General features: G+C 39.3%; 1 protein-coding gene across 3 annotated transcripts; it reads left to right on the top strand.

Moving 5' to 3' along the window:
* On the top strand, positions 1–22,717 carry mst1ra (macrophage stimulating 1 receptor a). 3 transcript variants are annotated; one of them, XM_084426393.1, is made up of 21 exons: positions 1–239; positions 1,257–2,521; positions 5,391–5,564; positions 14,432–14,557; positions 14,729–14,893; positions 15,855–16,015; positions 16,885–17,020; positions 17,138–17,274; positions 17,405–17,575; positions 17,696–17,789; positions 17,871–18,074; positions 18,603–18,749; positions 18,847–19,000; positions 19,121–19,210; positions 19,291–19,485; positions 19,585–19,665; positions 20,472–20,653; positions 20,941–21,050; positions 21,204–21,369; positions 21,557–21,693; positions 21,926–22,717. In XM_084426393.1, the coding sequence occupies exons 2-21, from the start codon at positions 1,331–1,333 to the stop codon at positions 22,137–22,139; spliced, it is 4,035 nt and encodes a 1,344-aa protein (XP_084282519.1). In that variant the 5' UTR covers positions 1–239; positions 1,257–1,330; the 3' UTR covers positions 22,140–22,717. The 3 variants fall into 3 exon arrangements, with proteins under 3 accessions (XP_084282519.1, XP_084282517.1, XP_084282518.1); XM_084426391.1 differs by having other exon boundaries at positions 3–228; positions 14,420–14,557; XM_084426392.1 differs by having other exon boundaries at positions 3–228.

A 22,717-nucleotide genomic window follows, 5' to 3' on the forward strand; every position in this document is an offset into this window, starting at 1 on the left:
GGGACTGACCGTATTCTCTGTCTCATGCTAATACAAGAAGTCGAAACTGTCCCGTCGAAGAGCAGTTAATCTTGTGAGTTTATTTTTCTTCTTCAGGCAGGTTCAACTTATCAAGTAGGCTACAATCACTGTTGTCATATTCTGTGGAGTTTTTGTTATGGAGTTTGACGTTTGAGAGCGCACGTTCACTCTTCATTGGACTTAAGAGAAAGAGGTAAAAGGCCACAGGTGAGCTTCAGGTAAATTCACACACTTTTTTTACAATCAATAATAGGCTACATTTGTATCACTTTTTGTCAGCGCTTAGACTTTTTGTAACAGTCCCGCGCCACACGCCACATTTTAGTTAATATTGCTCAGTATAGCCTAAATAGTTAGACAACTCCGTGACTAAAAACGAAAATCAAAGCTTGGACATGTTTGTTTATCTACTGTTAAAAGTGCGCGTACAGTTGCTTGTTCATTATTTTTACTCGGCAAGAAATTCGGTTACAGGGAGTTTACGCACGTTCCAATAGCCTACATTACAGAGAAAATCTTTCTCTTAAAGCTATATATTGCGTAATAATTATACAGTCATTTTCCGTCTACTTCATAGGCAAGTTCACTTGCAGTATTACCATGGATAGTAACAGTTTCCGCCAAAATACCAAACATGAGAACGCCTTCAGGCTGTATTATTTATTTATTGACAACGCTGGTTCCTTATACCACGTGACCACAATTTAACTATGGAAATATGGTGTGTAACTAATAAAATGTAAACCTTAAATGCAACAAGCATTTGGATTTTAGCTGCCAAATGCATATATGTAAATGTTGCCTATTTGGTAAAAAAAAAAAAATTAAGCCTTTTTAATTAATTTAATGAATCATAAATTCAAGTAATTCATTCAATGCACAGCATTAATTCATTTTAAAAGTAAAATGTGGTGTCAAATTCATCTCGCTTTAATTTCAAGACCTCAAATCAAATTTTATTTATTAAATGTACAATGAAACAAGCAAGATTAGTGTAATAAGCACTAATACATAATAGAGTAAGGGAGAACTTTGCAATACAATACAATATAATCAAAATGCAGATCAACTGAATATGTTGATCAGTTTCGTGAGAGCTGCATTCAGCAGTCTTAAGTTACTGTCAAAATAATGTAAATGGATGGAATAGATGTTGTTCTGACATAATGGAGAAAACATTTTGCAGTGATTGTTAATCTCACTTCCATCTATTTTTGTCATTTTTGAATTCAAAGGTCCTGGTTATCTTCATCATGTGTTAGTAACAGCAGTGACATCCCTTCACCTCAGGCTACATAGGACTGTGGAGATGTTCATCAGCTCCAGGACCTTGTTAAAGTGTGTCCTTTTGCAGATACATTTGACCTGTGCCCTAAAAACATGTCCTGCGATCCCGCAAATGAACATAAACTTCTCTGTTGCCTACCCTGTCTCTTTTTTCCAAACTACAAAATCCATACAGAACATAGTTGTTGAGGAATATTTTGATGAAGTTTATGTAGCCTCTCAAAATGTTGTTGAAGCCTTGGACAAAAATCTCACTAAACTATGGGAATTAAGAACTGGCCCAGTTGGCAGTCCAGACTGTCAGACCTGTCACTGTGATATTGAGAGTGAACCAGGAACTTCACTGGACACAGATAACCAAGTTCTTCTTTTAGAGCCTCAGGGCCATCTTGACTACCTGTACATCTGTGGGAGCACCCAGTATGGAGTCTGTAACTTCCTTGAACTTACTGAAGGCCAAAAACCTTCTAACCCTAAATGTTTTTTCAATGAAAAAGCCAACTCGCACTCGGATTGTCCTGACTGTGTTGCTAGTCCTCTGGGAACAAAGGTCACTGCAGTCAAAGATGGTTTTTCAACATACTTCTTTACAGCAGCTACCATCAATACCACCATTGCTCAGATTTTCGGCAAGCCTTCTCTTTCCATTCGCCGCCTACTTAACACAGAAAATGGTTTTGACAGCGAAGTGAAGGGTCTAACGGTTCTTCCCGAATTCCAGGATACATTTACCATTGACTACATCTATACGTTCTCCACGGAAGAATATGTTTATTTCTTATCTGTACAATGGGAGAGCCCAATGAAATCAAACGCCAAGTTGCAGACCCATCTTGGTCGGCTCCCGAAAAGGGACCGCGAGGTTTGGATGTACAGGGAGATCATTCTGGAATGCCGCTTTGAGCCCAAACGCCGGAGAAGGAGCTTTAGGGATGTTGTGTACAACTCGGTTCAAGCTGCTCACTTCAGTACAGCAGGCAAGGAGCTGGCTGATGAGCTAGGGGTGAAGATGGAAAGCCCAATTCTGTATGGGGTGTTTGCTGTATCAGATCAAAAGGGGAATCCTATCAGCCAGTCTGCCTTGTGTGCATTTCCAATAGACTACGTGAACAGAGCCATAGAAACTGGAGTAGAGTCCTGCTGTTCAAATGGGACGGAGCAACTCTCACGGGGATTGTGCCATTTACAGTCCTGTGAAATGTGCCCACATGAGGTGAGTTTGTATTCTCAGTGCAGCTTCTTGACAATTCACATTAAGCTACAAAAGAAGGTATTTTGAAGAATGTTGATAACCAGACAGTTGACGGTAGCCATTGACTTCCATGGTATTTTTTTCCTACTATGGATGTCAATGGTCCTTGCAACTACCCAGAACTACTTAGCAGATGCCTTACAACACCCTAGCAATGCTCTAGCAACCACCCAGATCACCCTAGAAACTGCCCATCAATGCCCTTGCACCAACAACCCCCCAAACTCCACACCTATTGCCTTGCAATGCCCAAGCAACCATCCTGTAATGGCCTAGCAACCCTCAGAACACCATATCAATGCCATAGCAACCACCCAGATTACCTTAGCAGTGCCCTGGCAACCCCAGGTTGCTTCGATGCCCTAGCAACCACTAGCAATTGCTTTACAATAATTTAGCATCACCCAAGCAACCACCCAGATCACCACTTAGGTATGCCCTAGCAAACATACAGAAACACAATATCAACCACGCAAAACACCCTAACGATGCTACAAAAATCCCCAGAACACCCTAACAACCACCTAGCAATGCAATAGCAACCACCCAGATTACCCTAACACCACCTAACAATGCTATAGCAACCACCCAGAACACCCTAGCAATGCCCTTGCAACCTCCCGAACACTCTAGTATTCGCTTAGCAATGTAACCGGCTGGCAAGGCCCAAAACATCATAGCAATTGCCTCACAATGCCCTAGCAACCTTCATAACACCCTAGCAACCATCTAGTAATGCCTTAGCAACCATTCGGATCACCATAGCATTAATTGTCAATAATTATGAATGTTTACTTTGCCTTACTAAAAAAAGCTGAATGAGTCATTTTAATTTGTCTACTGCCATTTTATGCTTTACCTGTGCCTCAAGACTTGTCCCCATCTTGTGTTTAGTCAAAGGGTTTATGTAATTGGTCTAGTTTATATTACACAACCTGTACCTTAAAAGGAGTGGACCATAAAATATTTGATGGTTAGTAAAGCCACTTTCAGGAAATGACTCACACAAACATTTGATTGTAGTTTAAACTCAGATGTGGAGCTGCACTTGCTCAGGGATCTCAGTGACAATCAGACTTTATCAGACACTCTCATCGCGTGTGAATTAAACGAAGTCTGTTGAATCAATGAAGTCACTTTCTGTTTTGTAGATACCAGCCGCCACATGCTCATACATGAACTAATACGTCACTCAATACCTTACTAGTGGACTGAACTTTCTGTGGCAAATGTTTTGTGCTCAATTTCCCTCAGGATCTTAAACAAGGCATTGAGCCAGAGCTGATAAATCAAAGAAAGTATGTAGTGGGCTGGTAGGATATTCAGTAGTGACGTCAACTGTTTGTTTTTAACCAATAGAAACACAGATACCAAGGGGATTGCCTGAAATAAAACAATATTTATAATGCTGTCCTGTAGTTATAGTTTTTCTAAGATTGCGCATTTTGTGTGCATCCATTGTAAATAATTTCTGGATATTCCATCCTGTACATCTCACATACATTGCTTTTGTTTTTCATTTCATGCAATTGCATTATATTCTACAGAATATTTTAATCCATTCATTAGTTATAGTGGATGTAACAAATGATTTATTAGATACGTTTATTACATTCACAAGTTATTATGAATTATGATAATGATCATTTATTTATACACCTTCTCAAAGAAAATCTCTCAGCTATCATATTACTTCAGAAGAATTGTAATATCCTGCATGTGTTGAATGGACCTCTTTAATGATACTATGAAGTTTTTACATCCTTTTTAAAGCATGGAAAATATTCCTCCTTTTATGTTCCATGGGAGCAAGAAAGTCTGTAAATATATATGCAGTGCTGGGTAGATTACTTGGATATTGTAGTTACAAATTACATGATGAAAATTGTAGTTGAATTGTGAGTTGATGAAAAGATAATGATTAATGTGAATGATATGTAATCATGTAGCCTAATCCATAAAAACGTAACTGTAATATGATGATTATGAGTTTTAAAATGAAATATAATCTAATTACAAGTACCACATTTATAGAATCGAATTACTTAATCCAGATTACATGTAGTTACTACCCAGCAATGTATAAATGTTCCTAAATTCGTTCATTTCTTCAGCAATGCAAATTAAATCCTGACTGGACAGAGTGTTACTATTGACAGACTGCACATATTCCACAAAATCCTAATTTGGTACAAGGGTTCAAGCTTTATGGGCAGGAAATCATTTATTACTGCCAGATGGCGTCTGGAGCCTTCCGTTTACAAGTGCTTCTGCTTCCTTTTCACTGGTTGCTGTTGCTGTGGATGCATTTTTTGCTGTCACAATGCCCCCCTTTTTGAAGTCAGTAAAGCAAATCATAATAAAAATGGCACAGGAAATGGAAAATAAGAAAAATGTTGATTTGATGGAAGTGTCAATGAAATTAAAATATAGCTGTTTATTCAAACAATACATTAAGCTTCACATATAGGCCTGGTTTCACAGACAGGGCTTAGATTAAGCCAGGATTTGGCCTTAGTTCAATTTGGACCTGTAAGTAGCTGGAGATATTAAGATATATTAAGATATCTCAGTGCACGTTGCTTTCAGTTAAAACAGCTCAAACATGCATTTTAGTCTGGGACTAGACTTAAGCCTTATCTTTGAACCCGGGGGATGGAGTGTATGTTCTTGTAATTGTTGATTTTGCAGTTTTAATTTGGTTAAATTGACATTTTCTGTGTGCTCTCTGTTTTTTTTACTGATTTTTTTTTTTGCTAAGCAATGTTACATGAAAAAAAAAATGTGCAGTCACAAAATATATTTATTCATTTTGTTCTATTTTGTCTAGAATGCAGTCGATTTGACTTGCAAAGCTCTCCCCACCATGGTGGCAAAGCCTTGCCACAGAGTGGACCTCTTCAATGGAAAGATGAACGATGTTCTCTTCACTTCTATTCTGGTCACCATCATTGAGACCAAGACTGTGGCACACATCGGCACGGATCATGGAAGGCTCTTGCAGGTTAGTAGTGCATCACACATTTTTTGGTAGAAACAGATTCCTTTTCGAATACTGTGAAAAATGTTTTGCATCTTACCGAAATTTACTTACATTTTAATATGGAGCTAACATATGTGTTTTAAAGCCTTTTTAGGTGGGTTTCAAACTCCAATCTTTCATCTCAGCCACTGTAACAGTGTTGTCTCTGCGTTGTGTTGTGTTGAGATCAGATGGACACCAAATCGCACTTTAAGATGTTTATTCTGTTGACAGTGAATATACAACAGCGGTGATCAGTTTCAGCAATCACCCTCGTGCATTCGCGGCCATTCTTACTCTCGACTGGCGCGAGTCTAAAAGACTCTTTTACATAAACTACATAATAAACAGCAATTAATAACACATTTGAAACTGGTCTGTACCTGTTGACAGTGAATATACAACAGCGGTGATCAGTTTCAGCAATCACCCTCGTGCATTCTATTGGAAGTGAACATTAAACTTGAGATTACAATACATATAACAGTGACACAAACCCAAATCATACAACATACTTCTAAACACACGTATAACTCAGTATTATCCCCTAAAATGGTTATATAATTAACGTTACTCAAATATATTTAATACACGGAGCACTCACTCACCGCGGCCATTCTTACTCTCGACTGGCGCGAGTCTAAATGACTCTACCGGAACCAGTTCATAATTCTACCAGATCTGGGCGGAGAGTGCAATTAAAGGGGCCATACATGAAAATAACTGTAGCAAGTGGAAACACATATTCGACCTGTTACACTCCCCCCTGCTGAATTCCACTTGCTTCTGCACAGAATAGCACCAAAATAATGACCAAAATTACATCAGGTACAGAACCTCAAGAACCATATACATTAATAATAGAGAAGAGAAAAAAAAAACATAGAAAGTGTTCAAAATTTCATGAAATTGTCAGTTCAATTCAGTGTAAACACTATTCCCTACAGGAATTCAAGTGGAAAGAGGGGTGGCCAATCCCCTAGACGCTCTTAGATAAACATGCCCGTTACATGTTAGCTAAACAATGACAATTCCTACATTTGGACACACAAGTTGCTCAGCAGTGAGACATCACTCCAGTCTCAAATTAATAGATCACAATCTCTTAAAATAACCAAAATACATCAATATAAACATCACAGTAACATTTGCATTAACTAATACCGCAAAATGTATACCAGAAAGCAAAGAAAAGAAAAAGATGAGTTAACATACAAAACTCAAGCAACATACTCATGTTTACCCCAGAACTTTTTGCTGGTTCATTATCTCAATGAATCTCGTCACTGGTTTAAACAATCTACCAGCCCTGGATCTCACACGACTTAGTGAACTTCCAGCAGGGAAGTTATGAACACTGATATTTGACACTGAATTGTTTTCCTCAAAACAACCACCAATAGGTGTTGAAACACTCAAAGAAACAGAAACAGATTTATCAACTTGCTCTGCAGAGGATTTATGTACATTCCTGTCCATACTCTCAACATCCTCATTACCCTCTGGTCCCAGCTGGGTAGTGTTAGAGCTGTCAATCACATTATGGTCTAATTCATTAGCCTGAGTGGCATCCACAGCCTGTGTTGGTTCAAAAACATCTGTAGCTTCCTCCACATTATCCAAGTCTGCATCATCAGAAGGTAGCTGTGATACCCACTCTCGTGTTCTGTAATTGGTAGCATCCTCAGACACATCAGCAACCACAGAATCGACACTCTCTGAGCCACTCAGGTGGCTTTCGGATGGCTCACCTTCCAAGTCATCATCAGGAAGTGGAAGAAAGTTAACTGGCATCAGAAGGTTACGATGTACAGTCTTCACAACACCAGTACCACTGTGCTGAATCCTGTAGGTATGGCTGTCTGCATTAAGGCCAACAACAGTGTACACAGTATTCTCCCAAAGGTCAGCAAGCTTCCGCTTTCCACGTGCTCCCTTGTTGGCAAGCAAAACTCTATCACCAACATCAATTGGTCCCCCCTTGACTCTCTTATTGTACAAGTCAGCATGTCTCTTAAGCTGTTTCTTGGCAGATGCCTGTGCAACACACATTGCCTCCTTCATATCTCTCCGAAGAGCCTGGACGTAATTGTCATAGTTTACAACATCAGGATCGTCTAGAACAGTTCCAAACACCAGGTCAATGGGCAGGCGTGGAATCCTCCCGAACATCAAAAGGAAAGGAGCATACCCCGTGGTTTCGTGGATGGTGCAATTATACGCAAAAGTCAAAGATTTTAGTACTTGCGGCCATTTGTGCTTGGTCTTCGCAGGCAGAGCACGTATCATATTGCCCAGCGTCCTGTTCATCCTCTCGCAAGCTCCATTCCCCATTGGGTGATATGGAGTTGTCCTCGATTTTTGGACTCCAGCGATATTCAACAACTCAGCGATCAGAGCACTCTCAAAGTTGGCTCCTCTATCAGAGTGGACACGGCCTGGGAAGCCATAAACACAGAAGTAGTTATGCCACAGTTGATGCGCCACTGCTTTTGCAGACTGATTTGGACACAAGAAGGCATTAGCCATCTTTGTGAAGTGATCTGTAACAACAAGAACATCCAGGGACCGGTTGGCAGAGTCCTCCGCTGACCAAAAGTCTATGCAGACAAGTTCAAGGGGCTCTGTTGTAATGATGTTCTCCAACGGTGCACGACCCTCCGGTTCTGGTGTCTTGCTGATCACACATCGACAACAGCACTTCACATACTCCTTCACATCCTTCTCTAGGCCAAGCCAAAAGAACCTTTGCCGAGCAAGATACAGAGTCCGCTGCTGACCTTGGTGTCCTGCTTGATCGTGAATGCCTTTCAACACCATGGTTTTCACTGCTTCAGGCACGACATACAGGTAAGTTTTTTTTTTGGTGAAACTATTCTTTGAAACCCTATGCAACACACCATTCTTCATCAGCAGGTTTCCCCAGTGTTTCATAAACCTCAAGACAGCCTTCGGCTCGTTCATTCGTTCCCTCCTATTTGGCCTCCGTCCTCTCTCAACAAAGCAAATCACCCTTTTTACAACATTATCATCCTGTTGTATCTTCATTAGATAATCATGGGACAGCACATCAATGTCCGGCGATTCTGATGGCATTATCGCTTGTGGAAGGTGAGGCAGCAACAAGGCATGTGACTTGGAGTTATCATTATGCCTGCATGAGTGCAGAACAGCTTCCACTTCCTGCTTTGACATTGTTCCAGGTAAGGAAACTTTAGCTGTATGACAGGCAATGGCCACTCCTTCAGTATTGGAGGAACTGTCAAGGGGGTGAGTAGACCAACGGAAGACATCTTGGACACAGCCTGTGCGCACAGCTGCAGCTTCTGCCAGCAATTTATCATAAGGGACTCTTGTCAGACGATGGAGTACACTAGGGTGCACAAAGGGCTCTCGACTCAGGGCGTCAGCAACTACGTTTTTTGGACCAGGAATGTACTTAATATCAAACTGGTATGGTGCTAGTTTAGCAACCCATCTGTGTTCACAAGCATCCAATTTTGCTTTGGACAGAATGTACGTTAAAGGGTTGTTGTCTGTCCAGACAGTAAATTTCTGACCCCTGAGCCAGTGATGGAATTTGTCACAAATCGCCCATTTCATGGCATAAAATTCTAACCTATGTGCAGGATATCTCGACTGAGCATAGGTAAGCGACTTGCTCGCAAAAGCAATCGGCCTGGCTGTCGTCCCATTGCTAGGAACCTGTGACAATACGGCACCAAGCCCATTACTAGAAGCATCTACTGAGAGTAGGAAGGTTTCATTGAAATTTGGATGAGCCAATAAGACTTGATCAAGCAAAGCCTGCCTTAATTTGTGAAACGCTCGACTGCATTCCTCAGTCCAATCCGAAGCAGACAACTCTCTTTGACACATTCGACGCTTCCATTTTCCACGAGGAACCTTTCTTCCAGCTGTAAGACTGAACAATGGTTTAGCAATGGCTGAACAGTCTTCAATAAACTGCTGGTAAAACACTACCATACCCAGAAAAGACCGTATTTTCTGCTGGCAGGGGACATTGGTACCCTCAACCATGAGATCATCCTCAGTGACAGAAGCAATGGCTGTGACTTTTTCTGGATCGGTAGCAATACCATCCGCACTGATGATGTGACCCAAAAATTTGACCGAACTCCGCAAGAGGTGACATTTCTTCGGAGCAAGCTTGAGATTGTGAGTCTTGAGACGCTTAAACACCATTTCCAAGCGCTCCAGCGCCAGCTCTTCGGTGGGTGCAAATACCAGGACGTCATCCAGATAACACAATAGACTGTTGAAATTCTGATCCCCGAATATAGTCAACATCATCCGCATGAAAGTGGCCGGACTATTACACAGTCCCTGCGGTAAACGATTATATTCGTATAACCCAAAAGGTGATGTAAATGCTGTGTATTTCCGGTCATCTTCATGAACTTCTACATTATAGTAGCCAGATGTGAGGTCCATGGTTGAAAAATAGGCATTTCCTCCCAAAGCGGCAAGAGCATCTGCTTGATGGGGAAGGGGATGCGCGTCTTTGATTGTGCGAGCATTAATCCAACGAAAGTCTGTGCATATTCTCAAATCTCCTGACTTTTTCCAGACTAGAACAAGAGGTGATGCAAATTCGCTACTAGATTTTCGTATGATCTCACGTTCTTCCATCTCATTCAAAGCTTGCCGAAGTTTGTCATATTGATTTGGAGCAAGGCGTCGATACGGCAACCGAAAGGGCTTGTCGTCACTCAGGCGGATACGATGAACAAAGCCTGTTGCTTTTCCACAGTCCAACTTGTGTCTGGAAAAGATAGAATGATACTGAGAGACAAGCTGCACCAGTTTTGTTTTGCAGGCTGCAGACACTTCACACGACTCCACATCCAAGTCAGTTAAACCCAAGTCGTGTAAGACTGCCGTGTCATCAGCAGAACAGGAGTTGTTAGGTCCCAATTTGACTGGTAAACTTAGAGCATCGGTTACACTCATCTCATCCTGTCTGTCAGTTAAAACATCAGCTGTTCTCTGAACTTTTTGCTTTAAATCAAATGAGGAACCATCAGAAAACTCAGAACAGTCAAAATCCTGCAAAGCCATGCAAGGAAAAGCATCAGCAAGTGTAGAATTCCTTTTCAAAGTCACTGCTCTCTCTGAAGGGTTTATCACTTTAAGCGGAACCCATCCATCTTCACGCATCAACGCTACGGTTTTCCCGACCAGCACTGTCCTTGGCCTTGATTTAACTCTACTGGGCTCCAAAATGACAGCACTGCCAGCTGAGATGTAATGAGTGCTTTGTAGTTTGGCCCAAACTAAGTTTTCAGTCATGGGTTCAAGTGATACTGCCTTTTTGATCTTTACCGTTCCCACTAGGTCAGGGACAGGACCATTTCTCCATTTCTCCACATTGGCTAGTAGATCAAGTAACTTGCTTTGCTCATTGATATCACACTCACGTTCAGACGCACTTATTAATAACTCTGAAGAACCTTTCAGCTGAAGAATCAAATGTTTCAAGAGATTACTGCCTAGGATAAGATCATCACCCTGGCCTTTGACTACCAAAGTTGGAACAGTGACATGACAGCCGTAAACATTCATATCCAGCTCGCACACTCCTAAAGGGTTAGTTCTGGTGCCTCCACATCCAACCAAAACAACATCTGTCGGGGCAAGTGAAAGGTTCGACAACACACCAGTACTCAGCAATTGAGGTAAGATCTTGGAGCTCATGGTGCAAGCCATTGATCCAGTGTCAAGCATTGCTTTTGCCTCTACCTTTCCACCAATAATCACTGAAGTGTAGAAGAGATCATCATATGGCTGAAGTTTCTGAGTATTTTGAAAGACAACTGTACATTGAGAACTATACTCTTCGCAAACACTTTTATATACAGATTCCTGATCGTAATCCAACAATGATCGGGGGTCATCATTAGGCCTTGCACTCACCCCCTCCACATGCAGGCCTAGTCGTTTCCCGTATGTGGAACAGCATCTGTCTCAGGCATCACACTAGCAGTGAAGGCTTTAGCTTTAGGACACTCTGCACGTGCATGACCTGATTTGTAACAAAGAAAACACAGATGATTTGCTCTGCAGTGAAAATGGGTGGTGTGGCCAACATCTCCGCACACCTCACATGGTAGAGTAGGCCTCACTCTGTTTCTCTGTGACTTAAACGCATGCCGCTCTGTGCCAGCCTGACGACTTGATTGCCCATGCTCCAAGACACGTTCCAACATTGCTAAAATTCGCTCCATTGGTTCAACAGGTTCTGTAGGCTGAGTTTGACATAAAACAGCCTCACGTTTAGCAGCTTTGCTAACCTTTGTTTCAGGAGGCTGGACAGCAACTTCCTGTTTCAAAAGAGAAATGGCCGGGGGCGCTCTAGAAACAGAGCCACATCGTCTCTCTCTTCCATACTCCTCCAAACGTGCATGAACATCAGCCGCCGTCCATTGTTCCAAAGGTCTGCATTTGAATATAAGGGAAAGCTCAGGGTCAGGACAATGTCTGATAAACATTACTGTGAGCTCATTGGATAGATTGTCAATCTTCTTGTCCTGTCTCTTTAAACAGTCCTCAGCCATATCCATGGCCCTATTCAGCCTCAGCCAATAGTCAAAGGGATCCTCACCAGCGTGTGGAAGTGTGCCATAAAAATCAGCTAATGGCATGCTAGAAAAAGCTGTGTCACTGAAATGTTGTTTCAACAAATCAAAAATAGGACTCGGGCCTTTGCACAAATCAATGGAAGGGTTACTACGCAAGCCCACCCTCACAACTTCACGAGCCCGCCCCAAAAGCCTACTTAGGACTTCATCAGCTTGTTCTTCGATAGGCGTCCCTATCTTGCGCAAATATGACAGCACTATGGCTTCCCACTCATGTACAGTGTACGGCTCAGCCCGATCACCCCTAAAACAAACAGGTTCCTTGATTTCAGATTTTAGAACTCTGCTCAAAACAGATGAGTCTGCACTACTTGAACTGCAGACTTTAGACTCTAAACAGGAAGCAATGCTCTCCCCAATAGAGCGTCCCATTCGTTCTACCATCCCCACTATTAATTCCATCGACTCATCCCCTCTCAAGCTGGGTTGTTTCAGTCCACCTTCACTGAACTGGGGGGGTGGAGGACTTGAATTGACATTTACATCTTGCACAGCCTCTAAGGCAGACATTGGAGTAGATGTAACAGGAGTATAATCAAGTCTGCCTCTCCCAACTGACGGCATAGGAGTAAACATGAATAGACCTCTACCCCTTCCAAAACTGTTGTCTGAATCCATATCCTATATTGACAGTAGCACTGATGAACAACAACAAAAAAAAAACAACTATATATTACTCAAACAAAAGGAAGAAAAAAAATAATTCTACCCTTTTTTTAACATATATATGTAATTGTGTTCTTTCAAAATTTCAGAAAAGCACTTTCATAAAAAGAGAAAAAAAAAAAAAAAAAAAAAAAAAATTCTGAGTCCGAAGTTCAGTCAAAATGAATGTGCTAATTTTCAGAGTTCAAAGTTCAGTCAAAATGAATTTGCTACTTTTCAGAGCTCAAAGTTCAGTCAAAATGAATTTGCTGATGTTCAGAGTTCAAAGTTCAGTCACAATGAATTTGCTGATTTTCAGTCTCCCCAATAGTACTTTTCAATAAACCAGTCAAAAAAAAAACAAACAAAAAAAAAAGTAAAATTTTTTTTTTTTTTTATATATCCTTCAAAGGTTAATCTTCAACAGCTATTATTGTCAAATAAGCAAATGTTGCCTTCAAATGGATACCACAATACCAGAACTTTGTTCCTCTCTGCAGTGAAACGTGTTCCTTCACTCCACCTTGTGGACAAAAACGGTATTGCAGCAAACAGCTCCGGCGCGAAAACTCTCGTCACCCACGGCACGAACTCCTCCGGAAATCTCCGATCAGACGATTCACCACGCTGCTTCCAGAGTCACGGTCACGGCACCATTGTAACAGTGTTGTCTCTGCGTTGTGTTGTGTTGAGATCAGATGGACACCAAATCGCACTTTAAGATGTTTATTCTGTTGACAGTGAATATACAACAGCGGTGATCAGTTTCAGCAATCACCCTCGTGCATTCGCGGCCATTCTTACTCTCGACTGGCGCGAGTCTAAAAGACTCTTTTACATAAACTACATAATAAACAGCAATTAATAACACATTTGAAACTGGTCTGTACCTGTTGACAGTGAATATACAACAGCGGTGATCAGTTTCAGCAATCACCCTCGTGCATTCTATTGGAAGTGAACATTAAACTTGAGATTACAATACATATAACAGTGACACAAACCCAAATCATACAACATACTTCTAAACACACGTATAACTCAGTATTATCCCCTAAAATGGTTATATAATTAACGTTACTCAAATATATTTAATACACGGAGCACTCACTCACCGCGGCCATTCTTACTCTCGACTGGCGCGAGTCTAAATGACTCTACCGGAACCAGTTCATAATTCTACCAGATCTGGGCGGAGAGTGCAATTAAAGGGGCCATACATGAAAATAACTGTAGCAAGTGGAAACACATATTCGACCTGTTACACCACCATAAATATTTGCAACAAGCTGCAACAACCCCGAATCCTCTCCTTAACAGTTGTTAAAAAGTTTAAAGTTCATATCTATCCCTCTAATCAGTGGCCAATCTGATCATAGGCCAGGCTTTTGTTGGCTCCATATATTGGATGGTTACTATGAATAAATTTTTTCCTTATATGGACAAATGTTATGCATGTTTCATATTTGTGTAGCTGTGACTAAGTATCATTCTGTTAAATGTGTACATATAAAAAACATAAATAAATAGTTTACTTTTCAGGTCATTCTGAGCAGATCAGTCCTTGAAGTATTTGCCAACTACTCTCTTGTGGAAGACATGCAGAGAGTTTCACGAATGGCTGCCATTCGTTCTTCCGAGTCTCTGCTCTTTGTTGTTGGAAACAAGGTATGCATGTTTATTCTGTACAGTTCAAAAGCTTAACAGCCGTCAGCAGAGAACCGAAGGTTTAATGTTTAAAATATACCAGTGCACTGAGAGTGACTCATAGTTTTCATCTGCATTTTTCTGTTTACATCCATCCAATGTCAAATCTGTCTCTTTTCATCCTGTGTACAGCTGATAGATGTGTCTCCCAGAGGTCCAGGCTGTGCCCATTTCCTCAACTGTTCAGTCTGTTTAGCGGCGCCCAAGTTTATGGGATGTAGCTGGTGTGGTGGAGTCTGTTCCCAAAAGTGTGAAGATCAGTGGAGTAGCATTTCCTGCCCTCCTGTTATCACCCAGGTAACGCATTGCCAGTGGAGTATGACGATAATTTGCCAGTAAATGTAAACTCACAATAAACTGTCTGTCTTTTAAGTTTGCATTCGTCATCATATAAGGTGAGTGTGCACTGATAATATCATTGTAGTCATATCAGGGCAGGGGTGTGTTAACAACCACAGTTCTTGTTGGACTCTCACCCTTGTCTCACACCGGATGGAATGCCAGCTTTAGCTGTGTAGTTATTTGAGTGAAAAGGAACCTTAATTTTGTACTATATACAACATTTTAGAATAGTAAAGTCATCAAACCTGAAATAACACAAATGGAAGTATGAAAATTATACAATGATGTAAAATGTAAAAAATAAATAAAAAAAAATAATCTATCTTGTACAGTAAGTTGCTAAGATGTATGCTGGGCATTTGTAAGCTGCTCCTTTGCTCTCCAAAGAATTGAAATGAAAACGAAGAAAAAATTTTGTTGAATTGAATGTTCTATTCATCAAAGAATCCTAAAAAAAAAAATAATCACAGTTTTCACAAAAATATTAAGCAGCACAACCATTTACAACATTGACAAATCAGATTTCTGAAGGATCATTTGACATTGAAGACTGGGGTAATGACTGCTGAAAATTAAGTTTTGCCATCACAGGACTAAATTACATTTAAAAATATATTAAAGTAGAGTACATTAGTTTAAATTGTTACAAAATTTCACAATGTTACTGTTTTTACTGTATTTTTTATCAAATAAATGCTGCCTTGGTGAGAATAAATTCATGAAAGACAAATTCAGTCTGTGACCAGACTCTTGACTGAAAAACTAAGTAGACATGTTGTACAGTCATGTTTTACATTAAGGTCGGGGCTGATCCAAATAACATATTTCAGTCCTTTTGTACTATTGTCACATAGTGACTATTATGAGCTTTATGCACAACCCTAAAACTTGATTTTTGTGCACTGTTGCTTTTCAGTTTTTCCCCAGTACAGTGCCCATAAATGGTAAGAGTGACCTTACTCTCTGCGGCTGGAACTTCCAATCAGCTTCCCAACCTGCTATCACTCAATCCTCTCACCAGGTTAAAGTGGGAAATAACAACTGCACTGTTATACCAGAGAAAAGCAGCAGCTCCCAGTAAGTAACACACATATTTTAGTTTCCCCACAAAAAGGTTTGACAAATACAGGGTTTTTTTTTCTTTCTACTGAAACAAGAAGCTGTGGCAGGGGTGTATCAAAGCATATCCTTTTTTTTTTCTTTTTTTTTAATAGCCAATACTCAGGTCAAACTAACGTGTGTATAACATTTAGAAACAGAACAGATAAAACATTTACTGCTCAACCGGGTTTTTGTGTGGGCACTGGGCAGGAGTACTTTGCAAGCACAAGCTTTAAATGAGTATCAATTACAACTTAGTTACAGACCAGATACAGGTGAGCAAGAATTTCATAAAATGCACAAATGTTACAGATCACATACAGAAACAGTGAAACTCAGGGAAATTGATACACAGAACAAAAATCAGTGCAGTACAGACCACCTTTTCTTGGATACAGATAACCTTTGTTGTTACTCTTATTGATGACCGCGACACTAATAAACATGGACTATTTTTTTATTTTTTATTTTTTTTTACACACATACATACATATGTTTTTTATCAATTGTATTTTAGCTTTATTTACCATTATAATATTTAATATAATTTATATAATAGCTTTTATGGTTATATTTTCAGTTTTCAATTAATTAATTTAATTTAAATTTATTTCTGGTTTACGGTTTAGATATTTTGTTATACGTGTCATTTTTATTAGTTTGTTTTACAACATATTTATATTTATCTTTACTTTTATTTCAGTTTTAATTTCAGTACCTCAACTTAAACATTTTTATTCAGTTAGTAGTTTTTTTTTTCCATCTATTATTTATGTTATTTTATTTCAGCTTCATTTCAGATAGTGAAATCTATTCATGAATGTTATTTTTCATTCATCTCTCAGGCTGGTGTGTAGGCTTGATGGTACAGTGTCAGGCCTGGAGCAAAGTGTTGATATAACAATGGAAGTGAATGAAAAAAGAGTGGGAAGTGGATACTTCATCTTTGGGAAGGCTGGCATACAAGACTTCCGTTTTGTGGTAATGACCAAAACATTCTCAATCTTTAATTATTCCACTTGATTATGTTAAGTAATTATGTATGATTTTGCTGTTTTAGATTGATAAAACTCTGTCATACCTAATATCTTCCATCAGACCCCAGAAATCACAGATATCAATCCAAACTTTGGACCTAAGATTGGAGGAACCCTGGTCACCCTGTCAGGAAAACATCTGGATGCTGGTGGAAGCAGAACGGTCAGCCTTGGAGACAGAATTTGCCCTGTTGAAAGGTTATTGTGCCAGGTTATGAAATTCACTGTTTAACAGTTATAAGTCATGGTTTAGAAATAAATAGGGATGTGAGTACTACATTTTTAACTACTGCTTTCTGAGGATCTTCCTCCTGTTATTTCCCCACAGCATCTCCAGCAATGGAACGGCTATCATTTGCAGATCTGAAAGTGTTGAGGAGACTTCAGAAGTAGATGTGAAGGTTGTAATTGATGAAACAACTATTTCAGCCTCAAAAACATTTATCTACATGGAGAATCCTGAGGTGACGGGTGTGAAGCCCAACTGTGGTTTTAGAAGGTGAGTCAAAACATTCAGTTTTTCTTTTGTTAACCATTTAATGGGGTCTTTAACAGTAAATGATGTGAAAGGCCATTAAATTGTTTGTTATGTATTTTTTGGGGTGTTGCTACAATGAAGAGGATCCAAAATAACCATCACTGGGCAGAATCTGGACTCTGTTTCCCAGGCCGTCATTAACTACAGAGTCAACAACACAAGACCAGTGCAAACTGTAGGACTCATTTGTAATTTGAAGAGCCATGTTTGATAATAGTGAATATGTTGCTACTTATTGGATAATGTATCTCCTTAGGTGTGTGTTGGTCAAAGAAATCCCACCCAGATGGAATGTACAGTCCCAGAATGTGAGGAGTCATCAGGAATTCTGTCTATAGATTTGGATGGAGCCAAGGAACTCCTGCCTCAGACTTTTACCTGCCATGCTAATGGAGAACCCATCCCGTTTGAAAAAAAAGTGCTTAAGCTCATGCCAGGGCAGGACAAAGTCTCATTGCATGTGCGTCTAGAATGGTTGCATGTATTAAATATGGGGTTATATAGTCTCACATAGCCAGACCTTTAACTATAAAGTATAGGATCTGACCAGGCCAAGTTTTTACGTTTTTGTTAAATGTTGATATTACATTTTTTTTTTAAATATATTTAAATATAAAGTCATTTATACACATTTTATCATTTTTAAATAATAATAATATTTTTTTTTTTAGTTTTTGAACCAAATCTTAATTTATTTTTTCAGAAATACAGTAAAAACTGTAATATTGTGAAATATCATTCCCATTTAAAATAACTTTTAGTGTATTTTAAAATGTATTTTGTAATATTTAAAAATTCTTTAAAATAACCAAAATTGACTGACATGACATGTAAATCAACACAATAAATGATTTATTAAATTTAAATGATTATAATTAAAAATGAATGCTGGTTTTAAGTCATAATTTGCATTTATAATATCAATTGAACTATTATTCTTCAAATGTTTATGTATTATAATCTAATCAAATGCTTGTTTTCATTCCAGCACAAAAAACTGACACTGGTGTCCGGTTGCATGGAAATCATCATGACAATTAATGGAGTGGATTGCAAGGCCACAGTTCTGGACAATGAGATCACCTGCTGGATCCCCAAAAATATGGAAATCCCTAGCCAGGGGGCGCCAGTCAAGGTCAGAGTCTGTAACATATTGAATTCAGCTTTGATATGTTTAAGCTGGCTCTGTTTTTTATTCATGATGCTCTTCTCTTCCACTTTGTTTTTCTCAGTTGTTTGTGAATGGAGAAGAATATGACATTGGTATGGTCTTTACTACAAAGAATAATTTTATTTTGGGCATGGTGCTGGGCATCATAGCTGCAGTTGGCGTGGGGGCAGCTCTGGCCTACGTAGTCATGGCACATAAACGCAAGAGAAAGAAAGGTAAGTGCCCTCAATAACTTTTTGGTACCAAGAACAGGATGAGGGGCTCTTTACTGTATGAAAAATAAATGTCAGATTTGGTGAATATGAATGTAAAAAACAAAACTGTTTGGTTGGCAGCTGCACTTGGTCATGTTCGACTATCCATGCTTTCATCTCGTGCGGCGGTGGAGAATTATGACAGATCACCTGATGGTGACTACAGAAGAGGTGAGACAACCTGTGAAAACAATGAGACATCATTTATAAAGAGCATCCATTCTTCAGTGAAAATAAATTGTGTCCTGTAGGTCTGGGAGTTTCTCCATTCCAAGCCTTGAGCACAACGTTATCCAGTCTTACGATGGACTCTGCAGCAGCTCCTTTGATGCCATCTCAGACGATCTCTATGTCTTCTCTCCGGCCAGATCTGTTGGAGGAGGTGAAGAATGTTTTGATCCCACCCAAGAAGGTCAAAATCCAGTATGACCAAATTATTGGCAAAGGTACATTTCTCAGGGCAATAGCAATCCATCTGATTTTGGTACATTATTTTCCATTTTTCCTTCATTTAATAGTACATTCTCATCCCAAATCTTTCTCAGGTCATTTTGGAACGGTGTATCATGGATATCATATTGATAGTGATGACAAAGAGATTCACTGTGCGGTCAAGTCACTCAATAGTAAGTTAATTAACACTTTTAAATATTAAAATTGTGGCTGAAAAAAATGAGATGGTAATTATTTTATTTGAGTTATTTTTTTAATGTTAAGGCCAATTACTGAATAATCTAAAAAATGTAAAAATAATTTATCATTTTAAATTTTAAAAGTGAATTCAGGCATCACAACATTATAATATACAGAATAAAAAATTTGCTGAAGATTACATTTAACATTGTTATCAAAGTATTAGTGTTAATAAAGAGTAACTTTAAGTGAGTGTTAGTTATCATTATCAACCGTTATATAGCTCACATTGACCAATATCAGTAAATTCAAAAATCTTTATCAGCTGATTGTCACGGGTGAGGTGGTTGAGATCAAGCGCACGACAAAGGAGATTCAATAGGAGACTTTAATTCAGAAATAATACCAGGAAACATAACCACACATCAACTTAAAGTAAAAGATACAAGACAAGGAACAGGGAGAAACAGAGGGCTTAAATACACCAAGAACAGATCAGGGAAACAAGACACAGCAAATCAACTCAATGACAGTGACCATGGAAACTAACAAGATACAGCTGACAATGAACAGAGGAGGAGCATGCAGGTGAGGGCCAGGGAGGATTATGGGAAATGTAGTGATCATGACACTAATAACCAGTGTTGTACAAATAAATTATGCATGCCTAGGTTTAAAGCTTATGAAAAGACATATATTAATTTTTCAAAAGACAAACAGAGTGATATTCAACATTAACATGTCTAGCTATTATGGAAAAGACAATCGTAAGTAATATCATCTTATTCTTTCTTTAAAGGGATCACTGATCTGGAGGAGGTGGAGCAGTTTTTAAGAGAAGGAATCTTTATGAAGGCCTTCCACCATCCCCATGTCCTGTCTCTCCTGGGCATTGTGCTTCCCAGTGATGGACTTCCCTTGGTGATCCTGCCATACATGAAACATGGAGACCTCCGGCATTTCATCCGCTCTACACAGAGGGTAAGCACATTCATTTTATACTACAAATCAGTGTCTGGAACAACACACTGTATCTTAACCCTTACTTTAATCATCAGAATTGATAGGTTGATGACTCAAACCCAGCTCATCCCTAACCCCATCTAAAGCCTAACTTTAACCCTAAAATATGATTTGTCGATAGCAATGTTGCTCCAGAACCAACAAGGATGTTTTTCCAGAAACATTTTAATATTTTTTAAATCAGGTCACCTTACTAAAATGTTACACTGAATAATGCCTCATAAAAACATATCTTTCATGTTCAGAATCCCACAGTGAAGGACCTGGTTGGCTTCGGTCTTCAAGTTGCCAAAGGAATGGAGTATCTTGCAAACAAGAAATTTGTGCATAGAGACCTTGCTGCACGCAACTGCATGTAAGTAACCGGCAACCTTAATTATCAAAATGTGTATAGTAGATTATGTATATTCCAAACTGTAATCAACAGATTTTTTTTGTTGTCTTACCAAAGCACAATGAGTATGGACAAATACATTTCTATCGAATATAATGGAACTGCTTTTCCTAGGCTGGATGAGTCCTTTACAGTGAAGGTGGCTGACTTTGGCATGGCACGAGATGTCTATGATAAGGAATACTACAGCATCCAGGACAGCAAGAAAGCAAAGCTGCCAGTCAAATGGATGGCTTTAGAAAGTCTGCAGACACAGAAATTCACCACTAAATCAGATGTGGTAAGTTTAAACATGAGAAATCTTTATACAAGAATCATGTTTTTAAAATCACATGATTAATAGGGGTAAAAAATAATAATGTTTATGTAAATGTATCAAATAGAGGAATTAAAATTTTAGCAGGTAGGCATGATGCTACATTCTTTATGTAACATACATACAAATGTATGCATTTTATTCCCTCTAGTGGTCTTACGGAGTGTTGATGTGGGAGATGATGACAAGAGGGGCCAGTCCATATCCTGATGTGGACCCTTATGACATTACATCATATCTGATGCAAGGCCGGCGACTGCCACAGCCACAATACTGCTTTGATTCCATGTATGATTTTACGTGTATTTACCTGCTGCTCATTTTAAAGGGGGAATTTCATGTGGAATCAAAACTGACTTCTCATTGATTATTTAATATGTGCCAGATATACTAAACAGGGCAAATTAGCATGAGAGTGTAATTCCAAAAAAAGCGCACATAGGACTGGAAAGCTCAGCTATATACTATGTACCATATATATATATCATTTTGGATTGTGTATTTTACTTTTGTATTATAGGTGGTCCATCCTGATGCAGTGCTGGCATCCTGAGCCTGAGAAGAGACCAGGTTTCCCTACGCTCGTACAAGCTATTCAAGAGATCCACTCCGACCTAGAGGGGGACCATTACATCAACCTCCAGATCACCTATGTGAATCTAGACCAGCCCCGGCCCTACTCCGCACTCTCCCCGGCCCCACCCGTGCACTCGGACCACTCTTCTTCCACCTGACCCTAGTCCCAAATGAAGCCTGAGCTGCCTTCATCCTGTGGATTCAACGGCTCGTATAGTCCTGTGAAGTTTGTGAACCAAAGAGCATGCACTGAAAATGATCTGCTGTATTTGGAGAATCCCAATGTGTGTCCAGCCAAAGACAATGCACATTCTTTGTGTGCCTCTGTAATGGTCATGCTTCTGGGAAAACGTTTCACAGCCGAATTGCTGTCTTGTCTTTGGGATTTTAACAATTTCTGGACACGTGCACTTTTTAAATGAATGCAAGTCTTTTGTTGTGTTACAGTATGTTGATAGTATGTTTTATACTTTTTTAAAGCACATGAAATTGTTTATTACCCTGATAACAACTGAATCATCTGTTATTGCTCATACTTTACAGTACAACACGGTTCTATCCGGAAGATTCTAGCAACAAGCCATTTTTATGTTCACACTGCCATAAATTATAAGAGCAATATTACTTGAAATATGATTCCATCAGTTTCATTCTACTACTTTTTTTGTGATATTTTCTTCAGTGTAAATAAAGAGTTCAAACTAATTTTGTTGACATTAAATTACAAACTTTTTGC

The sequence above is a fragment of the Rutilus rutilus genome (assembly GCF_951802725.1).
Source record: "Rutilus rutilus genome assembly, chromosome: 12".
In the NCBI taxonomy this organism is placed as follows: Eukaryota; Metazoa; Chordata; class Actinopteri; order Cypriniformes; family Leuciscidae; genus Rutilus; species Rutilus rutilus.

What these genes read in the sequence shown, in the direction of transcription:
- mst1ra (XM_084426391.1), top strand. Translation starts at nt 1,331, where the DNA reads ATGTTCATCAGCTCCAGGACCTTGTTAAAGTGTGTCCTTTTGCAGATA. An exon ending in GCCCTCCTGTTATCACCCAG is followed by an intron (nt 14,894 to 15,854) that starts GTAACGCATTGC and finishes GTTGCTTTTCAG; the next exon opens with TTTTTCCCCAGTACAGTGCC. An exon ending in TCATCCGCTCTACACAGAGG is followed by an intron (nt 20,654 to 20,940) that starts GTAAGCACATTC and finishes TTTCATGTTCAG; the next exon opens with AATCCCACAGTGAAGGACCT.